The sequence below is a fragment of the Cnephaeus nilssonii genome, assembly GCF_951640355.1.
Source record: "Cnephaeus nilssonii genome assembly, chromosome: X".
Classification (NCBI taxonomy): Eukaryota; Metazoa; Chordata; class Mammalia; order Chiroptera; family Vespertilionidae; genus Cnephaeus; species Cnephaeus nilssonii.
The window spans coordinates 104036964-104064113 of record NC_137071.1 but is presented as its reverse complement, the minus strand read 5'-3'; the positions used below and the strand labels follow the sequence as shown (position 1 = coordinate 104064113).

General features: G+C 37.3%; 1 protein-coding gene across 5 annotated transcripts in view; it reads right to left on the bottom strand.

The window, feature by feature from the left end:
* The window catches only part of ARHGEF6 (Rac/Cdc42 guanine nucleotide exchange factor 6), a 135463-nt gene that overhangs the window by 13505 nt on the left and 94808 nt on the right, over positions 1–27150 (bottom strand). For 4 of the 5 annotated variants that reach the window (XM_079765285.1, XM_079765287.1, XM_079765288.1 and 1 more), the window contains 10 exons: positions 16526–16664; positions 12994–13053; positions 10763–10909; positions 8009–8095; positions 7159–7237; positions 6040–6185; positions 4851–4976; positions 3041–3061; positions 1596–1689; positions 588–677 (listed from right to left, as the gene is read on the bottom strand). In XM_079765285.1, the coding sequence (XP_079621411.1) occupies positions 588–677; positions 1596–1689; positions 3041–3061; positions 4851–4976; positions 6040–6185; positions 7159–7237; positions 8009–8095; positions 10763–10909; positions 12994–13053; positions 16526–16664 (989 nt within the window). The remainder of the gene's footprint in view (positions 1–587; positions 678–1595; positions 1690–3040; positions 3062–4850; positions 4977–6039; positions 6186–7158; positions 7238–8008; positions 8096–10762; positions 10910–12993; positions 13054–16525; positions 16665–27150) is intronic. The other variant, XM_079765286.1, reaches the window with a different exon arrangement.

Genomic DNA, 27150 nt, shown 5'->3' with positions numbered 1-27150 from the left:
AACTATTTGCTTTCATTTTGTAACCTGAAAGTTGTTCAGGGAAATACCCTCACCTAATAGTTCCCTGATAAATTGTATACATTCGAACAGCCCCTGCTAAGCAGCTATATTTCCAGATTTTCAGAGCAACTTTGAAACTTGAGTTTGGTGAAGCACTGTTTGCTTAAATATGCAGCTGATCAAAGATAGTATTTTGACTTCCTTTCCAAATCTGCCTATAAGAAAAGATTAGCATCAGTTCACAGACACAGGAACTCTCTGGGCTCTTTAATTCCTAACTAGTGTTGATGAAGGTATCTGTGTACTTCAAAGGAGAATGACTTTAAAAAAAATTTTTTTTTTCATTTCTATCACCTCCAACTTTTTTACTCTTGCATCTCTCTTTCTCTCTGGGTGAAAGAAACTGGGTAAACAAACCGCTTGGTAGGTAAAATCACCTTATCTGAAAGATGCAGTCCTATACCGCTCCTCTGCACTGCTCCTCTGCACCAAGTCACCTGCTTTAAATACCTTGCACCAATGTGGGTTGCTTTTCTCTTAAGAGGCAGTGAGCAGTAAAAAAGAAATTGTGGTTTTGGGGAACCTACTTGAGCCATGGCCTTGTTGAATATTTGTGCTGGTACAGTAGGCTTCAATCACTTTGAGAATCTGAGCGTCCTCTTCCAGAGCAGCTGTACCTGTCAAATTTAATTAATAATTACTTTTCATAATGATATATGCCTCTGGAGTCTCAAAATTATGTAGTGAACTTTACTGCTATGGACTTGCCTCTCTGACCAGTGGTGTTTCTGAAATACAGGAGCAAAAGCTTGTTCAATTCTCATAATGGAATGAGAGTGACACTATTCCCAAGGAGAACTGGGACCAGCGTCAGTGAGTTCAGCACTAAGGGTGGCATGCTCCTGAAGCCCATCCAGAACTCTAAACTGGGGAGTCCTGTCAGTCTCTTCTTCAAGGCCAAAGTTACAGCACTGGGCTTGATACCAGCCTCAGTTCTCATCCAATACAACACATCCTTCCTCTCTTTCAAATTTCAAGGCACACCTTCTCTAGGAAACTATCTACATTAAGCCTAGACATTTTCCCAACCAACCACCATAGTTACTGATTCTCCCTCTTCCTTCCTCTTCTTCCAACTCATTCTTGAAATGACTAGATGGCAAAACCCTGTTAATATGCTGACGTGCATACCCAAGTGTGTGGTGACGGTGAGGGAGGGGAATGCAGAAGCTAGAGTTAATTAACAATTTATCCAGATTATATTTTCAACTAATACACACAGTTTTGTCACCCCTGGTGAGAAACTAAGAGGGGAAAATGTATCCAGCGCAAATGCTCCTTTTAACGGTTCTAAACCAGGTGGGCAAAATATTCAACATGAAAACCACATAGATGGTGTCTGCCTCAGATGACAAGAAGTACAGCAGGAGGCAACTTATTTAAAAATTTTAGAGGTAAACAAACCTTTCCATGCATTTGTTGTTATGTAACAGATGATGCTGGGGGGGGGTGGATATTGCTCTAATCATCTGCTTTTAAAAAAATTGTTTGTTATTTAATCCATTACCAATTTTCAGAAAGTACAAAACACATACTTTTCCGAATTACATATTCCTCTTCTGATGGCTTTCTTTCAGTCTTTCTTTTGTGAAGAAACTTCTTCATGGTTTTGGGGCTTTTACTAGATTCCTGTAAGAATAGAGGTTTCTTTATGAATTAAACTTATCACCCAAAAAAAAATTAAAAAGAGCAACTAAAATTAAATAAAATGGCTCTCTCTTATTTTGACAGTCTCAGGAGTGCATCAAAATGTAATACTATCCACAATTTAAAAAATGGTTCCAATAAACTCTGAAAGGTTAAGTAAAACAGAGGCAATGACATTGTCCTCTCAATTGCTATAAGGATGGGAGTAAGACTGGAGCATGCCTACTAAAGATGCAACAGATTCTCCAGGAGACCAAATGCCTTTAGGGTATCATCTGCAGAGAAAGTAATGGATGTCAATCCTAGAGAAATACAGTATTACTAACTTGGTTTATATTCCCCACTGATACAATATTAAGGGAATTAAATAGTAATTAAATTGTAACTACTACTGTAGTATATACCTCTTTTCAAAGAGCTTGAAATGATTTAAATAAATCTTCCTGTGCAACAGTCCCACAATGAAGAATATTAATTTCTATTTGTCCGATGGGAAAATTAAGACCAAGAGACTAATTTCCCCATGGTCAGAGAGAAGAGCCAAATGAAGGACTTCCTGATAATAATTTTGGGTTAGGAGTAACGTTCTTACAGCCAAGCTCAATATCCTATATAATAAAAGGGTAATATGCAAATCGACCTAACGGCAGAACGACTTGTTGCTATGATGAACACTGACCACCAGGGGACAGACACTCAACGCAGGAGCTGCCCACTGGTGGTCCATGCGCTTCCACAGCTGGAGTGTCGCTCAGCCAGAAGCTGGGCTCATGGCTGGCGAGCACAGCAGGGGTGGCGGGAGCCTCTCCTGCCTTCGCAGCAGCACTAAGGAGCAGCGAGCCAAGCGGTAAGGAGTGAGCAGGTGGGCAGTTAGGAGCAAGGGGTCCCGGATTGCAAGAGGGTGCAGACCGGGCTGAGGGACCCCCGGTCCCCCGCACGAATTTCATGCATTGGGCCTCTAGTACATATATAAAGCTATATTTTTAATTAGTAGATTTAAAAATATATAAATTATATCAATTATTGAATTTGTTTTTGCCATATGCATAAAACGACAGACATGAAAAACTCACGTGTGACAAAAATAACAGAAACAATCACTTTAAAATACAGGAAAACAGACATTTTTAAAGCATTATAAAATGACAGTTTTATATGTATTTCACAAGAGCCTGCTTTTTGAAGAAAATACTTACATGCCAGAATTGCATCTTCATATTTTAGCTACCAATAATAACAAGGGACAAAACAAGCACAAAGGAAAGCTTCATTCATAAAAGGTTACAGCACAATATGATGTCACTGTAAGCCAAAGATAGTGTTCTACCCTTACCTTCAAGATATAAGACATCCTCTAAAGTGAATATGTAAAGAAAGAGAAGATGAGCGTGAGAGATCAATGGTTACAATGACCAAATCCATTTATCAATAGTTCTAAAACAACATTTGAAATGTTAGTGTTATCATAAATTACACAGAGAGAATATCATCACGTTTCCCACATTAGTTTTAGATGCAATATCATCATGCAAAAGCCCAAGGAATACAGTTCTGTGAAGAATAACAAATGTTGAAAATAACTAAAATACACACTGCATAGTAAGAATTTATTAATAACTCTCTTCTCCCAGCAGAAAAAAATAATCATGCCTTAGTTTTAATGGATTAGTTCTGTGAAGGATTAAGTCAATTTTACCCCTCAAAGCTCACCTTAATTTGAATTTAGTAACTGACAATTACGAAATATCCATCATCAAAGAGGGGACCTACATAACTATCAAGTAGTACTCCTGGTTTAGGTAATCAAAGAAAAAAATTGGATGATTGCAAGTATCACAGGTCAATTTTCAAAGCAAACCTGTGGGACTGTTTCCTGGCCAAATTCTGAAAAAAGGTACATAATGAAAATAGCTCAAGAGTTATTTTTCCTATCATGTTGGGTTAAAAGGATAAAATAGTTCTCCAGTGTCCAAATATTGTTCCATTTTTACTACACTAAGAGTTGAGGCAACTATCGAAACAGTAGCATGTGTTTCAAATAAAAACAAACTCAAAATTCAGCTAAGTCTTCATCATTCATCAAAACACATATGATAGACAAATATATGCTGTCTTTGCATCATAACTCTAAGATGTGTCTCACAACTGTCATAAACTTAAATCTTCACTCACTAAGACCATTTTAAGGAACAGTCACATTTAAATGATGATCTTTTCTAAAAGCTAAAATGATGAGCAACAGGTTAAGGGAAAAAAACGACTATTTAGATGGAAAAGGTAAACTCCACACAGCTATGGAAGCTAGTGACTGACATTTCCTGATTGCAACTTCGAGAGAAAAAAAAGCCTTGAAATCCCCACACTACCCAAATACCAAATGTCCTCTACAGTTGACTTAGAAGACTCTTTTTTAAAGACATTCCTTTTGTTAAATTCTTTTCTTTTTTCAACTGCAGCAAATAGTTCAGACTTTCATACTTCAGACACATGGCTTGTTCCCATAAGACTCTACTGATTTGGTTCAATAGATCGAAATGATCCAAAAAGCAGAATTGTGTCTGCTTGGTTGGAAATTCAACTCTAATGAAGTGGCTCTTGTTTGAGATGTGTATACATCACCACCAATCTAAAAATTATCATATCATCATAAAGGTAAACCAAAGGCACTTCAAGAGGAGGTTGGGGAAACTCAGTACACATAAACCCTGTGGAAATTCAATAAATATTTGTAGATAAATAATGAGGAAAAGGAAAATTAAGAACTAAAAAAATTACCCTAGCTGGTTTGGCTCAGTGAATAGAGCGTCAGCCTGTAGACTGAAGGGTCCCAGGTTTTATTCTGGTCAAGGGCACATGCCCAGGTTGTGAACTCGATCCCCAGCAGGAGGCATGCAGGAGGCAGCCGATCAATGATTCTCTCTGATCATTGATATTTCTCTCTCTCTCTCCCTCTCCCTTCCCCTCTGAAATCAATAAAAATATTTTTAAAAAACGAAATTAAAAAATCAGTGAATCAAGCAATTCAAGATTGACTGACATGTATCACCTAGCATAAATTCTAAGCACATTCCCTCAGAACTATTGGTAATAAGCTACAAAATTAGCTTGTCAGAAACATTTTATATCATATATAGTAAAATTACCTCTTTATAACCTAGTGCTGCTGATGGTCTAAGTGGAGGAGCAGGTCGTAGACAACTTAAACTCCATGGTTTTATAATTTGAGGAGGCTCCAAGGGTCCTCGGGGCTGTCCAGTAGAGCTAAAAGACTGGGAAAATATCTGATGAGATGTTGGCAATCTGCCATTGGAAGCCAACCTTATGCCCCATAGTAAGAGAACATCAATAGTGTCATTGGACCAGCAGTGCCAGCCACAGAAAGGAAAGAACAAAAAACAAAAATCTCCAGTTTGAGAACTTGCACTTTCCAGTCAAGACTATGGGGTCTCTATGGAATAGTACTAAATGAACTCAATATCCCATAATCCTGTTCTCCCTCTCTCTTCGGCAATTTCATTAACGTCAGAATTATTTTTTCATTTATAAGGGAGAATAGTCAAAATTTAATGAGTTCGGTTATATGTTTAGCACTCATTAGATACTTAAATTGGTCATTTCATCAGAACAAACATAAGACAAACTGTAACAAAGTGAAATAACTAGCCATCAATTGGCAAAGCTAATATTTGAACCCAGATCTGATGCCAAAGCCCTTGTTCTTCCTACCACAACACACAGTTCCCCAAACTGGAATTTTGATATCACAGGTTTGAGTGTTAATAGACAACAAAGCATATCTTTGATATCACTCAGCAAGTACAGTAAAATTTCAATTCAAATTCCATGAATAGCTAAATTTATGATAACTTGGAAGAAAGCAATACTAAGAGTTTACCCTTGAAGGCTACTGAGTGAATATGATAGTATAAATGAGATTACATGGAGATGCTTCAATACTTATGAAGGTAAGCTATTGGTTTTGACTTAGCACATTATTAATATGAGAACAATAGTTGCTAAATAAAAATAAATCTTGTCTATCATTAAAACATTTTAGCAGGACTTCTGGTTAGAAAAACATTGCTAGCAGTTAGTTGGTAGTCCAAGTTAAGGTCAAACTAAACTGCACACATTTAAGTAAAACTTTGTATTAATTTAGGTGGACCTCTCTCTACAACAAGAAATCTGAATTAGTGAGGTTTAACTCTACTTCAAAACCTACAGATATAGACTACCCAAAGATTAAGGGCATGGTCACTGCTTCTTATAAGTCCTCAGCAGACAGGATTTGACAACTCAGTAATCCCTGGACAGAACAAATGGACTACTTACAGAATGAGCACTACAAGATGATGATGATGTCTTGGATAATGAACTGCAGGAGGCAGGTCCTCTAATCAGTCTATACAGCTGTTCCAGCCATTCCTGGAAGTCCTGGTTGTTGCTGCAGTGGACCACAATTCTCTCTAATATGTGACCTGCATCACCCGCATTTGGAAACAAAAGGCAAGGAGAACCTTGAGCTTGCCTCATTCAAAAACACATCACACAACTTGGAATTAATTGTATATTTTCAGGAGTTTTTATACCTATGGGAGAACCCTTTTGAAACTACAATATAAAGAACAGATATGCTGTGATAATAAAGAAATAGTTATATCTGATTTATAAATCTGTCCTTGATTTCTACTGCTTACGGAATCTTAGAAGTAGTATAAAACTTCACTCTAAACATACTCACAATCCAAAAATTTAAGTATAGAGTCCATTTAATTCATAATCTAAAGTGAGAATATTGTAGTTTTACTCAATATCAAAGTTGAAACAAAATCCAATTAAGACTGGTTACACCTAACACCAAATCTTTAACTCCCTATTGGGAAAAAGGGGGATAAGGCCTGGGGCCATTATCCCAGTGTTCACCATTGCACCATATCAGTACATAAAGTACAAACCATTGACCTGGCAGAAGGGACAACAGGCTAAAATGTCATAGAGCCAGGCATTTTCTCAATTTGTGAAAAAAGTTTTATGGCTTTTCAGCACTTTTTAGAAACATAATAAAATCTTGCTAATTCATAGGCTGATGATAAAATTGCTGATAAAATTCCACGTCTTTGGCTTCTCTGCCACCAGGGAATAGATGGCAGAAAGGGGAGAAAATTGCATTAACATAAGTCCATTTTGTTATTTCTTAGCTCTAACAAGTAGCTCTAATGCAAGAGAAAATTGAAACTAATGACAAAGCTGAGGCTTTTGAATGACCAGGAGACTTCTCTGTTCTATAGTTGTACCCTAATTATCCAAGGAAATGATATATATTTTGTTATGCCCATGCAAAAGTTACTCGTGGACTATATAACAGAAAATAATAGCATTTACTTATTTAAACTCCACTTCTTTCCAAAAAGGATTTAAAGTAGATACATTAAAAAAGAGAAAATTACCTACCTGTGATTTCAAATGTGTAGTCATTCCCTTCAATTTCATCTAATCTAGTCACCACCATTCCTGCTATTGGTATTTTTCCCTATCAGAAAAAAAAGAACATTTCCCATTAATTCTGTGGTTGCAAATGTCTCTGCTTAGTTCTATTAGATTTTCTGACCCTCTCAGGAATCACTGCCAGATTATGGCTAGATATATTTCTCTGGTCTGTCAATAGATAATGTTTCCCTGCTTTAAATTTCAATAAGATAAGAAAGAGGAAAAACTGGGTTGTGTTTTGCTAGCACATCCTAAACCATAAGGTCAAGATTTATAAACAGCTTATTTTTCAAACACATTTTCATGAAAAATCAGTAAACAAAGACACAAATTTTGTGAAAATTAGTAATTGCTAGGCCAAGATAAGAGGCAACAGCAATTTATAATACTCCATATTTAGGGAATAGGCTGAAAGAAGTTTAATTTCTTAAGGAGTTTAATGATTTCCATCTCAGAAATTCAAACCATGTGATGAGACTGTTAGGATGAGGTTCCAGTTTTATAGTTTTTTAACAGTAATGATATAATATGGACGTGTAAAATGCTTTTGCTAATTGATCTAGTTGCAGACTTATATTTCTGTTTATACATTTATAACCAGAGCAGTGGACATTCTGAATAAACCCATTATAGTAATACAAAGGATCTAAGGAACATCTGCTCTTATAAGCTATATACGTAATTACAATGAAGGTTCAGATCATTCTGCCTTTTTTGGATGGAGCTTTTAATGCTATAGTAGAAATATTGCATCTGGATGGAAACCTCTTTTAATTATGGATCCTGCTATTTGTTCTATATGAAATCTACTAACCTGATAGATAAAGCCACTCATCCGAGGACTTGCAGATAACATTATCAAGACATTTGAAAATAACATAAGGTACCGCTCCTCTTTTTCCTGAAGTGGAATGAAAAAGATTAAATAAAGAATAGAAATTGGACATTTTGTTTGTTAAGAATTTCTGGCCCTAGCCAGTGTGGCTCAGTTGGTTGGAGCATCATCCCATACACCAAAAGGTCATGGGTTTGATTCCCGGTCAGGGCACATATCTAGGTTCAGTCCCCAGTTGGTACATGTACGGGGAGGCAACTGATCGATGTTTCTCACATTGATATTTCTCTCTCTCTCTCTCTCCCCCCCATTCCTCTCTCTAAAATCAATAAACATATCCTCTGGAATCACTGTTTTGTAACATAGATCTTACAAAAGGCAATGAAACATGAACAGCAAATTTAAAAGAAAGATACTCAACTTAAAAGCACAGAACTAGTTGAATTTTATTTTGAAATGGATATAAACCGAGTCTCTCTCCTTCCCATACATAACAATTAAATACAAATAACCCTGGTTGTTTCCCAAGTATGTAAGCTTGAGAAGTCACACAATGCCTTCCTGCCCAAGCTGCAGCCAGAGCACAAGATAACTATCTAGGTTCACAAAAAGAAAACAATTTTATTTTGAAAAGTAGCAAAATAAAGAGGTTTTCAGTTTATAGGAAATTTATTATGTTCTATCATGTATGTTAAATTCTTATTTATAAAATTACTTTTAATTAGTAAGAACAAGATAGTTTTTGCATATATAAAGAGAAGTATATACTTTTTTAATGGCACTAAAGAAAATTTTACACAGAAGGATTTCTCTGAACTCCTTTAAACAGATATGCAATTAGTAGATGCAAACAATTACATTCAGCTTACATGTCCATCCATCTTAGCTTCAATTATCCTTATACCTATCTCCATCACCTTCTTCCCACTTGAGAAGAGCAACCTTTAGAAGCTAACTCTTCTAACAAGGGCTTTCCATCCTTTCACATCTTTCTCTTGCCTGGCTTCCTTCTATAGATATCTCATCTCCTTCTTCCAGCAGCCTCACCTATTCAATCAGCTTTTTCTTTTTGCTTATAACATATGCACATTTCTTATCATAATAGGCTTTCACTTGCCCCTGTGACTACTTATATAAAATACTTCTTGTTATATTTCACTGGTCTATAAATAGATAATGTTTCCCGGCTTTAAATTTTAATCAGATAAGAAAGGGGAAAAACTGGGTTGTGTTTTGCTGCCTTCATGTTCTCCCTATTGATCCCTACCTACTTGTTTTGTTCTCTTAAAGTAATCAATAACTGCCTTCTAGCAAAATCCACTCGCTTCTTCTTGGTCTCCATGCTCCTTGACCTCTGAACCTTCTGTAGCACTCAGCAGGCTGACCATTTTCAAATGCTCTTCCTGGAATTTACATGACTCCACACTGTCCCAGTCCTCCTCTATCTTCCTCTTTGTCTTTTCTTTCAGGCAGTGATTCTTCCTCCCTTCATCGAAGATGTTTATCCAAAGATGTGAAACTCTAATAAACTCTCTGCATAAACCTCCCCAAGAGGAGTATCTACATTTTAAATGAGCTTGCTTATTAACCCTATGTAATGAATCTCTGACAGAAACCTGTCAGGGAACATAGGAAGATGTTTTAAGAGTGGGAAGGCAATTCTAACACCAGATAAATCATACCAATTGACATAATCAACCTTCCTCCCCTACTCTACCCTCTTCCTAAAAGACATAATACATCTTCAGCCCTCTGTGCTTCTCTCTGGGTATTTACTTCCTTGGAAGGCCCATTTGTCAGGGACATCTAAGTCTCTGCCTCTAACTCTGACCTCCCACCCACATTTCTATACTATTTTAACAGCTACCTACAAGACATTTCCACCTGAATACCTACAGTCACTTGAAAGCTAACATGTCTAAATTACATTCATTATCTCCTCTGGCCCATATGTCACAACTTCCTATAGACTTTCCCTTCTAAACATGCCTGAGATTTGCCCCTTAAGTTTCATTCTCTCCACCACTACCTTCATCAGGGGTACTTATCACTTTCCAACTCAGCTACACTTTCTGTTTCTAGCCCCACCCCCTCCATCTTACCTGACATATACAGTTGTCAGATAAAATATCCCTTTCATTATGTTTCTCTACTACCAAAGTCTCATAGTTTCCTATTGCCTGCTGCGTCAATGTGAACTATTCTTGTCTGACATCCAAGGTTCTTCATAACCTGACTCTGACTCAATCAACTTCTCCACTCTGCCCAAAATGCTTCCTCTGCTCCTAACAGACTGGCTTCCTCACTGTGCTGTAGAAAAAAAGACCATTTCCTGTTCTCTTCTGGAATAAAAATGACCTCTACCTTACAAAATCCTCTCCTTCCCTCTACATGGCCCTCCTCCTCAAATCTTATCTCCATAAAATATTCTTCTTACTCTCTTCCTTCTCTGAACTTCAATAGAATCTATTGTTGAGATTGCACAAACTGGCATTGACTATTTTGGTTTGTTTTCTACTTGCAACTTGTGTTTTAATCTGTTCTTAAGAAATTCTTTGAAGGCAGAGAACAATGTGTGTTCTGTCTTCCTATCTCCCATAGCACCTAGCAGTATTGGGCAAATAATAGGTGCTCAGTTTATTTGAATGTTCAAGCATTTGACCTTGATTGAAGAATAAAGGAAGAAAAATGTGAAAGATGGAAAAAATGGTGTTGAGATTTGAAACATCTTACCTCACATGTTCCGTACTGTACCATTACTTGTGACATAAACATTACATTTCCCAATGTTTTAATATCCTCCCCTTCCCATGCCTGAATAGGTTCAGAAAGTATCTGCAACTCCAGCTGTTTTCGTTTTCTTAGATCTTGGCACTGTCCCTATAGAAGGAAAGCAGAGGAATAGAAATTCTTATGAAACAGACCTAAAACAAGACCAAAGTAAGATGTGGCTTTTGAGTCTCATAGACTTCCACTGAGTTCCTATTCCTCACCATGAATCCCATCACTGATGTCTTGACAGATGGAAAAATCCACTACTCTAAATTTCTAGCCTTGAGTCCCCAAAAGTTTTGTGAGGAAGAGCTACTTTTCATCTTGCCAAAATATCAAGATACAATGGAGGAAGGAGCTTGTTTCTCCTTCCCTGCAAGGAGTATGGGAAGACAAGTAGCAGAATCACATCAAACAGAGCCAGGAGACCAATTGGTATATTCAGATCTTCTGGATGATGTCCTTGCTCTAGCTCCTCTCAATCTTGTCTACCTGCATAAATAGTGCTTTAATTACAAAGCAATTTTATTTTTCTAATACATGCTCGGTTTCCAATCAACTAACATCTTAATTTTTAAAAAAGAAGTGACTCCAGGCCTGGCCAGCATGGCTCAGTGGTTGAGCATCAACCTATGAACCTACTGGCCACGGTTCAATTTCCGGTCAGGGCACATGCCCGGGTTGTGGGCTTGATCCCCAGTGGAGGGTGTGCAGGAGGCAGCCAATCAATGATTTTTCTCTCATCATTGATTGATGTTTCTATCTCTCTCTCCCTCTCCCTTCCTCTCTGAAATCAATAAAAAATATATTAAAAAAAATAAAAATAAGTGACTCCAGGAATTACAGGAAAAGAGAAAATTTAATTCTTTATGCCACAGTGAATCAAACTAATCTTATAATAAAACATATGTACTACCCTATACTTTAGTTAGGAACTACTAGTAAATTCTATTAAAAATACTAAATTTTTAATCCTAAAAGGATTGGAAAAAAAGAGATACACCTGAATTTCATGAGTACAAATGAAAAATACAAACCAAGAAACAATAGGTGGGACATAAATACAATACCACACACACACACACACACACACACACACACACCATTGCTTCAGAAAGTGTGAAATTATCTTAGAGTATTTTAACAGTATTCATTACAAATTAAATATAAAAATAAGCATATGATTAGTTATGTCACTGTTTGCAAATGAATGTCAGTTTTTTTGGATGTGTTTTCTATAAAATTATGCTGCCCCTTTCAGCAAAATGGAAACTTGAAGAAATAAATTCATTGTACATATATTTTTGAAGCATCTATAGTGCAAATAAATATAGTATCACCATCAAAGCAAGTTTTACAACATGTGTTGAACTGTGTAAAACTGCCAATGTTAGACTATTTTTTATCCATAACAGCAATTTTAACCTAATCCCTTATCCTGGTCTTCAATTTTCTGTTTAACCATGGACATGTCAGGTACTGATCTTTCAACAGCATTAAAAACGAGGTGATAGTGAATGTTGCATCACAACCTTATAGCAAGAATCAATAACTAAACATTAATCTCAATCACTTAGAATGCTACAGAAATGTCTCAACTGAAGCTAAACTTAGTCAGTTGCCCAAAATAATGTTTTATTTCCTCCTAAAATGCCACCAAGTGGTTTTACATCAGTTGGTATCAAGAAGTCATTAGCTATCATGCTCAAGATATAAGATTACAGGTACATTTGATAGCAATCTATATAAAGCAATTGTATTTTAGTAGGTTTTTTTCCTTTTAGATTTGATGAAGAATTTTTTTCATATGCAAAGAATAGACTCACACCTTTTGGCATAAGTAGATGAATCTAGTATTGATGTCAGTCAGTGAACAAGTTGCACCAACATAAGGTGAGCAACACAGGGGTAAAGACAGAGACTAAAGGAAACCCCCCACCTACACAGCAATGCTTAATGTGGCAGAGGCTTCAAATGTGAGTGCTTTATACCCTCAGACTGGCAACCTTTCTTAGGTAAGCATGATTTTTGGAAGACAAATTTAAATGAATCAATCCCAGCAATATTGTCACTAGAGCTTATTGTTTCCACTCTAAAGACCTTTTCATAAGGAAAGAAATGTTACACACAAATTACTCTTTTAGAAACACAGCATAAAAAACGGAGAAATATAATTTTAGAGCATCACCTACCATGAGTGTTTTGAATGCTACGATGGCTTTCAGAACATCTTGGTGATCTGGATGTGTATCCTATTAAATGAATACATTTTAAAACAATATTAAAAGAGAACAGATCAGCAGTTGCCAGGGGTTAGAGGTGAGAGAAGGGTGTGGCTGCAAAGAGACAAAAAGAAGAAATTTTAGGGATGATAGAACTGTTCTGTATCTCAATAGTGGCAGTAGTAACACAAATCTATGCATGTGTTAAAAGTCATAAAACTGACTTCAAAAGAAAAAAGTCAATTTTAATGTATGCTAATGTAAAAATATTAAAAAAGCATTTGCAATCTAAGCACCACCAACTATTAGGTGATTAAGAAATTAAAACCTGACCGGAGAACTCAGTTGGTTAAAGTATCGCCCTGATGCACCAAGGTTGTGGGTTTGAACCCCGGTCAGGGCATATGCAGGAAGCAACCAGTGAATGCATGGATGGGTGGAGCAACGAATCAATTTTTAAGCCCTAGCCACTGCGGCTCATTTGGTGGAGTGTTGTCTGTACACCAAAACACCGAAAGGTTGTGTGTTCAATCCCCAGTTGGGATGTATGGGGGAGGCAACCAATTGATGTTTTTCTCTCACATTAATGTTATGCTCTCTCTTTCTCTCTTTCTCTCCTCTCCCCTTCCACTCTCTAAAATAAATTTTTTAAATTTTAAAAAAGATATGAAAATGGCTGGTAACACATCATTATATTTGATAACCACATATTAAGTGTGGTTATTGAGGCAAAAGTTAACATTTTCTTTTTTGCTGTTAATAAATAATAATTGTTTGGGGGGCATCAGTCACATTGTTAGTAAATGACAATAGATAGGGAATAATGGAAACAGAGTGGTGGTTAAGAGAAAAATCAATCCAATCTCATCTCCTAAAATGCTTCTTTTTTCTTTCAGCAGACTCAAATGGCAAATGGGGGGGGGGGAATCCAAGTTTTATACCATATATGCCTTCTTAAGCAAGGTTATTACATATGGTCTGCAATTCCACAGTACTTACAACCCCAAAAAGTGGACAGCTTCAAAAATTGCTTTGAGAAATGCACATCTCCATAACTGTTTATGAAGGAAAAGTAGAGCTTCTTAGGGGTAGATATACACCTATATGGGGTTATATGAAGTATAGATATGTATCTAACATTGGGGATATATATGTACCTAACCTTTGCAATTCAGCTGGAGTAATGGGAAGACAATCTGCTGCTCGACCAGCCTTGGGTGATAAAATAGAGAGATGAACAGACTAGGGGTCTGACCCAAGCCAAAACCAGCATTGTTTAATGAAAGGAAAGGTTGTATTCTTTTAAACTTAAATTTATCCTTACCCAAATCAGCTATAAAGTTCAGGTTCTACTCTTCCATTAGCCATCAGCCATACTAAACAATCAGAAAGCTGGATCAAATGTCTCACTGGTGGTGAATCGGTGCTAAGGGTGTGTATTATCTGATGGTGGAAAATGGAAGGCAGCCAAGACAGGTAACTGACAGCAAATGGAGGTAGGAGTCGAAACGGGCTCTGATACAAGGAAGGCCAAGATAGAGGATCCAGGCAGTAGGAGATCTAGAGATTTTTCTCTCTGAATTAAGTGTATATTCATAGTTCAGCACTGAGCAGTAACAGAAACTGAGGCCACTAGTTTCTGGATTTTTTGATAAGCAAGGAGGGGCAAACCTCAAACGGTTCATCAAATTGTTTAAGCTTTTGGAAAGGCATCCAGAGGTCAGCACCTTTCCAAGCCCTAACTGAAATTTCGTTCCAGTGGGCTTTACTACTAGTTCCCCACTGCCTCCAGCTTTCTGGCAGGTCAAATAACCTGAGAATGTGGTTTTGCTCAGAGTAAATGCTTTCAATCCTTACAAATGCTGACAAGACAAGCAGTGTGCAACCTTTTTTTTTTTTTTTTTTTAGAGATAATCAAACCCTTTAAAACCTCAAACCTTTCCCCAGACACAGGAAGAGCAAGTAGGGTGAGTGCAGCCTCCCCTAGCAGGCCCTACTTTCCCACCCACACCTCAAAACCCCATTTTCAAGAGCAGCTCAAGAAGCTATCCCTGTTATTTGTTTTTTTAATAAGAGCGCCTGGCTCTTGGTAGAAAAAAAAAATTCAATTATCAGGCCTCATTGAAATCTTAATATTTAGAAAACATATGACTATGTTACAGCTGTGGCAAGTTAATTAATTATAAGTTTATAAACAAAAATGTGAGGGGACCTTGATGTAGATGTATGGATGCATAGAGAGATAAACTAATATTGGACCCATTTATTAATCTTTAAGGAAATACAAGAATCTTCCATTATAATCCAAAGTCGGGCAGCTGAATGACCACAGAGCTCTAGAGATAAATATTCCTGCCTATATCCCACAATAAGGTTTTTCATATACCAGAACAGAAGATTTCCTGGACGATTTTGATTGAACCACCATCTACAGATGAAAGGGCAGAAGAAAACCTAAGTCAACAAGTTAGCAGAGACTTGAGGGAAGCAACAGGACCAAGGCTGGGAGGGGGAAAGGAGAAAGAAAATGATCATGGATATTTAATAGTAAAGGGTGGATATCATAAGTTCATGGTGATTATAGTTTACTAGAGGCCCGTTGCACGAAGAGATTCGTGCAATAGGCCTTTCTTCCCTTGGCTTCCAGCACCAGTTTTCCTCCGGCACCCAGGACCCAGGCCTTCGCTCTGGCAGGAGTCTACCGCCTTCACTGCAGACTCAGGCCGGAGTCTGCTTTCTTCGTCTTTGCAGCAGACTCTTGCTGGAGTCTGCTGTCTTCGTCTTCACTGAAGACTCCGGAGTCTGCAGTCTTGTCTTCGCTGTAGCCAGAGTGCAGCTCCTTTAGATCCCTTTGCCCCCTGCCCTCCTTCTCATAGCAGGCATCCTGCCTTGTCCAACCACTCTGTGCCTGGAGCAGCTGGGCAGCCTCCATATTTGTCCTTATAATTTGCATATTCCCTCCTGATTGGCTGGTGTGCGTAGCAGAGGTACAGTCAATTTACATGTTTGTCTATTATTAGGTAAGATGACATTGTATTGTATACTTTTGTTAAGAGAGTAGATCTGAAGAGTTCTCAGTATAAAAAAATGGTAACTATGTGAGATGATGGATGTGTTCATTAACTTGATTGTGGTAATCATTCCACAAGATTTGTGTATATTGAATCATCACATTATACACCTTAAGAAAATCATGTTGTATAACCCAATATACACAATTTTTGTTAGTCAATTATACTTCAATAAAGCTGGAAAAAATAAATAAAAATGCATAAAGAGTAAAGAATATTCTGAGGGGGAAAAAGAATGCCCCCTTATTTTGCTGCACAAAAAGGAAAACCAAAACTCTGGAAAGAAGGGAGATTGGGTCAAGAAAATTTGGAAACTAAGGCTTTTTCTGAATTCTGCAGTCAGGCTAAGTTTGAAGGCAGACTGACAGCTTCCTCCAATAGCAGAGCCCCATAATTTATACATGAGCTTAAAAAAGCTCACCTTCCCTTACCTCCATATGCCGTTCCAACTCTTGCAAGAGAGTAACATACTTCTCCAGTCTCATGAATGGTTTGCTGAGGCTTGTTGTTAAAATGAGGATACCTGGGCTGGATGCACCTTGATTTTCCATAAATTGCTCCAGTTCATCACTACCAAAAGGACAAATACAAATTTGTTACTGCTTAATATTTCATGAAAAAAATTAACAATATTATTTAATGTATTTCACATAACATAAAACCAAATAAAATTTTGTTTCACTAATCTAAATGCTGTCCCTTTCATTTTAACTTAATCCAATAAACCTTTATTCAGTTCCTCTATGCAATCAGCATTGCACAGAGCGCTGGGGCTGAGCATTGCACAGTGGTGAGCCAGACATTCATGAACCCTGGCTTCATTTACTCAACCAACAATTATTGCATCTGCTAAGCAACAGGTTCCATTCTCTGCTGGGAATATCACAATGAACAAAACAGAAATCCCTACCTATAAGGAGACTGCATTCATGGGAATAGGGCATACAGTCTATCAGATGACCTCGATATCAGGTTTTAAAAGCTATTTACTTATCGCTTCAAACATCCTAGTTATTGGCTGGTCAGATGCCAAGGGTAGCAACTCACCAAGTGCTCCCTATCACAGGAGCACCCACTTGTATTGTTCCAGAATCAAGTACTAAATTCAGATAGCAGCCTGTTTGTATGCCTAACTATAAAGTCACTTAGCCTAGTATCTGAAACCAGTATAGCAAGCTACCCAAACAACTTGGTTAAAATTAAAGGAGAGTATATTAACAGTTTATTAACTATGTCCTGTAAATTATTTATTCTCAGCTTGTACTTTCTCTGCCCTTTAAGCACCCTGTGGATTGTCTTCACCAACAAGATATTGAGTCCAAAGGCTGCAAGATCATTTTAATATACATTTACACAAAATATAATTAAAGAACACCTACTGCCTAACTAAAGCATATTTTGAAACTTCTATCACTTGATTCCTTTACCTCTCTGCTTGCCCATGCATATCCAATCAGTCACAAGTCTTCTTGTATCTGTTTATTCCTTTCCATTCCCACTGCCACGGCCACGTTCTCATCTTATCTGGTTCACTTCAATAACCCAACTGGTCTTCTAGGCTTTTTCACTTCTGAACTATTCTGAAAACCACCATTTTAATCCCATTGCTTTCCTGCTCGAGAACCTCTGATTGCCTATGAGATCATGTCTTAACTTTTTTTAGACTCCTACTGGCCCCACCAACCTTTTTCATCACCAACAGAAACCCTGAACTACTTATTGTCCCTAGGACACACCTTATCCAGTGGTCCCCAACTGTGATGCATTGCAATAAGTTGTGAAATGTGTTCAATGAAACTTGTTATCATTATTAAATACTAGGAGGGTTGAGAATGGGGTGGATTACAGGTTATCTCTATTAACAAACATTCTCCTTCTATGTTTTCTTTTTAGCAGGAGAGAAAAGGATGGAGCTTCAGTTAATGTCTCAGCGACCTTGAGTATCACATGTGTGTCAGAGGGGGAAAAGGACTAAGAATCGCTGCCTTAAGGAAAGCTAAATCGCATCTGAGTGGTCACATTTAATAATTAATGTTATTTTAGCAGTTTTTGCAATCTTGCTCCAAAAGCAGCTGAAGGGAGGGAAGTGCCCAAAACTTGGAGTCATAAAACAGATCTGTTGTGGGCACACAGTGCAAGATACAGATCTTGTAACATAGAAACCCACACCTGAAGCCTGTATGATCATATTAACCACTGTCACCCTAGTAAATTTAATAATAAAAAATTTAAAAATAATAATAATGGATTTTCAACTAAAACAAACAAACAACAACAAAAACCACAACAGATCTGGTGACCCTGGATCAGTGACCTAGCCTCAGATGACTCATCTGTAAAATAGAAATAAAACCTACTTCCTACTACAATTATTAAGATTAAATACTTGGGGTTTGTAAGGCTACTATTTCATGCTAAGATCCTTGCATACATTGGTTCTTATTTAATACTAGAGGCCCGATGCACGAAATTCGTGCAAAAGTAGGCCTTCCTTCCCCCGGCTGCCAGCACCGGCTTCCCTCTGGCACCCTGGACCCGGGCTTCCCTTGCAGCCTCGGCTTCATCTGGAAGGTTGTCTGTTAGGACATCTGGCCTAATTAGCATATTACGCTTCTATTATTATAGATTCACAACATTTCAACACAGGTGTTATCCTCATTTTACAGATGAGAAACTTGAGTCTCAAGAAGAATGAGTAACAGCATGTACATGGCTAAGTTGGAGTTCATACCCAAATGTGAAGTCAAAGCCTCAGGTCTTTCCATGAGACCACACTGCCTCTGTATAGGAAAGTATTTTATAAATTTTAAAGTAGTCATTAGATGCATTTTTATTATTATTATTATTATTCCAAGGCAAATACCTTGCTAAAATAGCATCTTTTAAAACTACATTTTTAATTGAAATTTAATTGATGTTTAATTTCCAACCAAAAGCATAAAGTGCACAAAGAGGTTTACAAATTCATGGAATATCAAATATAATTAGGAAAATAACTGGAACGTGGAGAGTGCATTTTGAGTAGAAATGTAATTTAGAGAAAATCACTTTCCTAATTTCTTACTAAACAAGCCTTACTTTTTTCTTTCCATGACTAAGTAACTGCGCATATCCTCAACATTCTGCTCTAATTAATATAAGTGATACAACAACTAAAAGTAAATGTAATGTGTTCGCTGTTATTGCTTCCCATGTATATTTTAACTTCTAGGCTTATTAAATATTATAAAAAGCTTTTAATTTTTTCAATATAATATGAGAACACTGGTTATTGGAAATAAAAAATATTTTACTACTGTAATTGAAAAAAAGTTTTTAAAAAGGAAAGAACATTATACTAGTACAACAAAAGAACAAAACTATCTCATAAAACAACTGTCTTTTATGATAAATAGATTATAAAATGTACATTTTTCACTTAGCCAAATAAATTTAATATACAAATTAATATACACAAGAATCAATACAGGTTATGGCAAAAGTAGGTTTACAGTTGTGAGTATGGGACACACAGAGTTTATTCTTGTATTATTATTAATTAATTATTGTATTATTTTCTATATGAACAACTGTAAATCTACTTCTGCCCACCCTGTATATCATTACACCAAAGAACAATCTGTCTTTAAAATGCAGTTTTAATTTTATACAGCTTGTTTGAAATCTGAGTTAAGACTTGCTTTTCAAGCTTAACATGTTCTATATATATGATATGACACAACAGAAGCATTTCTCAATGTATAAACTTCGTTTGAAACTCAACATACATTTATCTCATAAAATTCATGGTGGATGAGGTTCTGGTATGTTCTGGGTTGGGCTGAAAAGCTCAAGAAAACTATCTTACATTGTAATATAACTACAGAGCTTAACCACATCATGTACCTGTGTTTTTGTGGAACCTCTGCATAAGATTGCTACTTTGAATAATGATAACTCTACCTAGAACAGCTATAAAAGGATCAGATATTTATTTCATCTCCATACCAGCCTTTCATGGGAATTACTGTGGCCTGGAAAGGTGAGGTGAGACATGAGGATCTGGGAGGCCCTGGCCTCTGGCCAGTGGAAAATTCCAAGGATGCCGCTCAATTGGGTTGGGTAGTTATCTATTATCTCTTTTTCATTTATCCAGTCCCAGAGACTAGGCTGTCTGCTGCTTTTTTTTTTGTCCCCACCACATTTTGTTTGTGTCCAGTCTCACTTTCTCCTTTCCCTGGATGCTCAAAGACAGAAACAGAACAGAATCTAATCTCAGCTTTTTTCCTGTGCTCCTTGTCCCTAAAGCAAGGACACCATTCTTTGGGTTTTTCCTAGTCTTCACTGCTGACAACAGTGATAACAGAGAGTTAATAAAACTAATAAGAGGAAAAGTACACTGTGGTTTTTATGGTAGTTGCTGCAATAGAGACAGATCTGTCTTAGCACCAAATCTTTCCTCCTCTCTATTAACTCCAGGTTCCTCTCCCTCATGCAAAGAATGGACACCACACTGAAGCATGGGAAGAAAGTGGGTATTTTTGTAAGGGAGAAACATGAGCTACAGCAGCAAGCCAGAGGGGAGAAAAGGGGGAAATCCCAAAAGACCTCACCCAGGGGATAGTAAAAGACCGGGGCAGCTATTCAAATATATGTAAATCTGCAAACACACCAAGGCTGGAGTCTGCTTATATATCCAAATTCCGATGATACATTACTGCATTTTTTACAAGGCACCAACAGGTAATCATACAGTGTTAAGGCTGCATGCTTTCTCATTGCCAACTGCCACACTAATTTCTGGTATGATATTGCCACCTGCAGGCCAAAAGGATTCAGTTCAACTGACTGGTCTGCTCAGGCTAGGAGTTATTTTCCTGCTTGTAAACATCTTACAATTCATCAGGGAAGGAACAGAAATCCACCAAAGTCCTTATTTCATCTTCAACCTTCCGCTAACACAGGATTTTCATCTGAATTTTCTGTGAATTTTATTCAGCTATGCTTTTCCTCTAGTATGTCCGCATAAATTAAAGATGCATGTAAATTAGCTGAGATAATATTAGAAGCACGTCTGAGGAAAATCCCAAGTATTATCATTGAATGTTCACCCCTTACATGTAAATAAACCAGTAAGATAAAAATTCAATTCTGGGAGACTCCAGTGAATCTTCTTCCATTTCTAAGGATATTATAAATCTCCAAAAAAAAAAAAATCACTAAGCAAAAATCAAGCAAACAGCGTAAAATAATTCCTCCAAAAGTTGAGAATATTTAAATTAACAAATGTAAATCATAAAGTTAGAAGAAATATCTATTGTTATTTAAAAAATTAAATTCATAATATGGATAAATTCAGTCAGTAACATTTTAGCACACAGAGTTACCACAGAAAGTTCTCTAAATACTACAAAAGGCTGTTGTTTGAGGTACACCATTTCTTCCTGATATTTATCCAAATTGCTGTTCTCAGACTAAAAGGAAAAGAAGAATTGTGGGTATCTCTTTTTATTAGTATTAAGAAATCTGTCCTTATACACACAAGATGTTTATGCACCCATCACAGGAAAAACGCCCTTGAAGCATTTTTTCTTTATTGAAGATAGGTTGTAATGTATGAAAACATTCTTGGAAATGATAAAAACAAATTCAAGACTGTGGTTCTCTCTGATGAGGGAGGGGGAAGCAGGAAATATTGGAAAGTATACACAGGACTCCAATTGCAGCTATAATTAAGCTGAATGCTTTGTGTACTTGAAATATCACATTTTTTTCCAAAAAAATAATTAGAAGCTGGTAGAAGATGAATAAAGTAGAAATGGGGAGTAACAACAACTACCTTGTGCTTTATGCTGTAGACTTCGTATACATTAATTCATTATAATCCTCATACCAACCCTACAAGGTAGGTGATTTTATCCTCATTTTACAAGTGAGGAAACTACAGATTAGAAGTAAGTGAATTACATTGGGTAACAAAACTTCTAGGTGGCAGAATTGTAAACTGAAACAATATTAAAGTGGTAAAAAAAATTACACTGAGATCAAGGAGTGGCACACAGGAGCTTAAAAGGAAATGGTAAGGAGTTTTACTTTCAGCATGTTGGCATGAGATGTTCCATGGACCTATTTCCCAGTGAAACAAGCATAGCTGGTGGAAACCATAGAAAAAACAATTTTAAGTTTCTAGAAATTGTCTTAATAGCATATGATACATGAAAAAACACTTATTCAAGAAAATATTCTAAAACTCAGAACAAGTAGAGTTCAGGCATGTGAGCCATGACCTGCTATCTCCCACTCTCCTTTCTTTCCAGCTCAGCTTGACACAAGCTCTAATCCAGGCAAGTGTGGCCAAGACAGGCCTCTCTCTCCCCTCAGCTCCCAATTCAAGGATAAAAGATCTCACTAGCACATCTCATCAGCTTCAATTCTGAGTTGATGAAGCTAAATTCCTGGCAAGTGTGGATTAAAAAAAAAATAAACAGGAATGTATGACCCAAAAACAGGTTGGGATGGAGAAGACAACAGAAATGATCTGTGAATGTGACAAAATGTCAGATTTAATAAAAACTTCAAAGTATTAATTATAATGTGTTCCAAGAAAAAAAGGAAACCATGCTTAAAGAATTAAAGGAAGCTATGACAATGTCTTATCAAATAGAGACTATCAGTAGTGAGAAATTATTTAAAAGCACCAAATGGAAATTCTGGAGTTACACTGTACAATAACTGAATTTTAAAATTTCACTAGAGGTTCTCAATGATAAATCTCAACTGGCATAAGAAAGAATCAATGAACCTAAAGATAGAATGACAGAGATAATACAATCTGGAAAAAAATAAAGAAAAATGAATGAGCTTCAGAGAAATGTGGGACATCTTTAAGCACAACAACATATGCATGATAATAGTACCAAAAAGAGATGAAACAGATAAATAGAAAAAATAGTTGAAAAAATAATGATTGGGGGGGAGGAACCAAGATGGCGGAAAAGGTAAACAACTAAACTGCCACCTTGCACAACAATTTCAAAAATACAACTAAAAAACAAAACGTCTACCACCCAGAACCACGGGAAAGCTGGCTGAGTGGTATATTTACAACTAAGAAGAGAAGGGAGCTCAAACACTGGAGAGCTGAGGTACGGAGGCCCGCGAAGCGGGCTGGCGGCGGGCAACTGGGCGGGCGGCTTTTCTTCAAACCGAAGGGAGACAAACTCCCCATCACTCTGAACTCCAGTTTCTGGGGGCATGCGGGGGATCCAGACGCCTACGGGGAGAAGCTGGCCATCGGTCGGAGAGTGAGAGTGACTTTTCTGCAGAGGTACGCCCAGCAATCAGGGTTTGCTGCGCTGGAGCGCGGAACACGGGGACTTGGAAATGCGGAAAGGCAGAGACGGCTGAAGGCAGCCATGGCCGTTGGCCACGCCCCAGCCTAGTGACGCCCTGAGACCCCGCTCCGCCCTGAGACCCCGCCCCGCACATTCTACAAACCCGCCCAGGCTCCACACAGCGGCTTTTACATATAAATGGCCTGTTCTGTGGCAGCTCAACCAAATTAACTGCAGCTCCAGTCAGACTGCTCCAAAGCCACCCAAGCAAAGAGGAGAAAACTGTAGCTCTTGCTGTAGCTCCTGCTGGGAGGCCTCAGACCTGCACCCCATTGGAGATCCAGACACTAGGGTATCTAGTAGTTGGTGTGGACGACACCAGATTTCAACCACTCTCATAAGGAACACATTCAAGAGGCAGACTCAGTGAGCATCAAAGCCCTACTGTGTCTCCAGCACAGCAATTCTTCCGTTATAGACACAGCAGGTCCTCACAGCCAATTGGCCTGGAGGTCAATTTCTCCCAGTGTACCAACAGCAATCAAGGCTTTTAACTACACCAAGACTTTCCACTCAACCCACAAAGGGGTGTACCAAGAGCGACCACCTAGAGTGATTGGGGAAGCTGAGCTAGCAGCCCCTATAGGTCACTGACCACACAAAGCCACTCCATCAACACAGGGAGGCAGCCAAAATGCGGACACACAGAAGTATGTCACGAGTAGGAGAGATGGAGGAAAGCAAACTAATGGACGACACAGTGTTCAAAACCACATTTATAAGGTTACTCAAGAATCATCTAAAAACCGCTGAGAAACTTGAAGAGACCTTCAAGGACCTTAATGAGAATACCAAAAACATGGAAAAGGACCAGTCAGAAATTATGCATACACTGTCTGAAATAAAGAATATACAGACACTCAACTGTAGACTACCGTACCCGAAGAGTCAAACCAAAGATCTGGAATATGAGGAAGAAAAAAACACCCAACCAGAGAGGTGGAAAGAAAGAATAATCCAAAAGTGTGAGGATAGTGTAAGGAGCCTCTGGGATGGCTTTAAGCATACCAATATCTGAATTTTTGGGGTGCCAGAAGAAGAGAGAGAGCAAGATACTGAAAACCTATTTGAAGAAATAATGACAGAAAACTTCCCCCACCTGGTGAAAGAAATAGACTTACAAGTTCAGGAAGCGCACAGAACCCCAAACAAGAGGAAACCAAAGAGGACCACACCAAGACACATCATAATTAAAATGCCAAGGGCAAAAGACAAAGAGAGAATCTTACAAGCAGCAAGAGAAAAACAGTTAGTTACCTACAAGGGAGCACCCATATGACTGTCAGCTGATTTCTCAACAGAAACTATGCAGGCCAGACGGGAATGGCAAGAAATATTCAAAGTGATGAATAGCAAGAACCTACAACCAAGACTACTCTACCCAGCAAAGTTATCATTCAGAATTGAAGGTCAGCTAAAGAGCTTCACAGATAAGAAAAAGCTAAAGGAGTTCATCACCACCAAACCAGTATTATATGAAATGCTGAAAGGTATTCTTTAAAAAAGAGGAAAAAGAAAAAAAAAGTAAAGATAAAAATTATGAACAACAAATACCTATCTATCAACAAGTGATCCTAAAAATCAAGTGAATTAAAAATCTGAGGAACAGAATAAACTGGTGAACATAATAGAATCAGAGGCATAGAATGGGAGTGGATTGATAATTCTCAGGGGGAAAGGGGTGTCTGTGTGGGGGGTACGGGAAGAGACTGGACAAAAATCATACACCTATGGATAAGGACAACGGGGGGGAGGTAAAGGCAGAGGGGGGGTGGGAACCGGGTGGTGGGGAGATATGGGGGAGGGGGGGAAAGGAGAAACAATTGTAATAATCTCAACAATAAAGATTTATTTTAAAAAAAGAAAAAATAATGATTAAAATTTTCTAAAAATTGAGAAAAATATTAATATACACATTCAAGAAGTTCAATGAATTCCAAGTAGGATAAATGCAAAGATATCCACAGACAGAGAAATTATAGTAAAAATGCTGAAAGACAGACAAAAAGAAAATCTTGAAAAAAAGAAAAAGGAAAAACAACTCATCATGGACTAGGGAAGCTGAATAAAATTCATAACTAATTTTTATCAGAATTAATGGAGGTCAGAAAGCAGTGGAATGACATACTCAGAGTAATGAAAAAACAGCTACTAACCAACAATTCTGTATCCATTCAAAGTATCTTGCAAAAAAATTGGAATGAAAACAATCTCAAATAATAAGAAATTGAGAGAATTCTTTGCTAGAAGACCCACCTTACAAGAAATACTCAACTTACAGCATAAAAGCAAGTAAATCTGGATGTTAATACAAATCAACATATAAAAACATAGAATACCAGTAGAGGTAATCATGCAATTATGAAAGGTAATCATGCAATTATAAATACATATTTCTCCTTCTCTTAACTGATATAAAAACAATATTATAAAGTAATATTATATAATTGTACTGTTGGACCTATAGCATATAGAAATGTAATATATTTTACAAAGGCAGTACAATGGAGGTGGTTGGGAGCAAAGTTCTATTGGAATAAGGATATGATACCAGATAGTAACTCAAATCCACAGAAAGAAATGATGATAACCAAATAACAAATAAGAATGTTAATAAAACAAATGCCATAAATATATCCTTGCTCTCCTTTCTTCTCCCAGTTTCATTTGTAGATATAAAAGTATATTAAGCAATCATTACCAGTATAACTATGTATTATTGTTCTTTTAACATATATAACAATAGCACAGAAAGGAAAGAGGAGACAGCTACTAGGAGTAACATCTGTGTATCTCACTAGAATTACATTAGTGTAAACATGAAGTAGATATTAACAAGTTAAGATACATATGGAAAGCCTCAAAACAACCACTAAAAATTTTTAAAATTATTAACGGATTTTTTTCCCATCTCTGCCATGTAAAGAGCTTAAAAGGCATCCTTACTGTCTTTGTAATAAAAAAAAAACACTGAACAAACTGAAAATTGATTTTTTTTTAGATTCAATGAAAATTGAAATTACAATAAAATCACCACCCTCAAATCTGCAAAGACAGGCAAATACGGAGAATTAGAGCTGAGATCAGTTTCCCTCAGAAGACGCCACTGGAGACAATAATTGATAGGAAAACACAAATGGTAATTTTGATGAATTGCAAGAGTCTGAATGTTAACTAGCTTGACAATTAAAAACTCCCAGGAACCCAACCTTGGGGACCCCAACACTTTTGTGGGTTCTGCACAGCAGGTTCTCATGGTAAAAATCTGAGAAAAATCCCCTTGTGGTTCAGAGAGGGAGAGAGAAAAGCAACCACTGTGAAAAGCTCCTAGAACATTCACCATAACAAAGGCTTGCTCTCCAAGAGAATCTAGCTTGCCAGAGCTTTACCTAACTTGGGAAGGCACAAGAGGCCAGCTCCAATCCTCTCTCATCTTCCTGTCATAAGTGAGAGGAGAAAAAGAAAAGGCTAAGGAATATTTCTAAAGGTCAAAGTTCAGGAACACAGGTCCATTAAAAGTGAAATTTATTCATAACATTATAGACTGCATCCCCTCCAGCACACCTTGCCACCACATCAATAGGACTCCAGTATAATATCAGGATTACAGTTGAGAGAGCTAAAGACTCAGACTCTATTTTAAAAAGAATTCTTAGAAACACAAAGATAGAGAAAAACAAAGA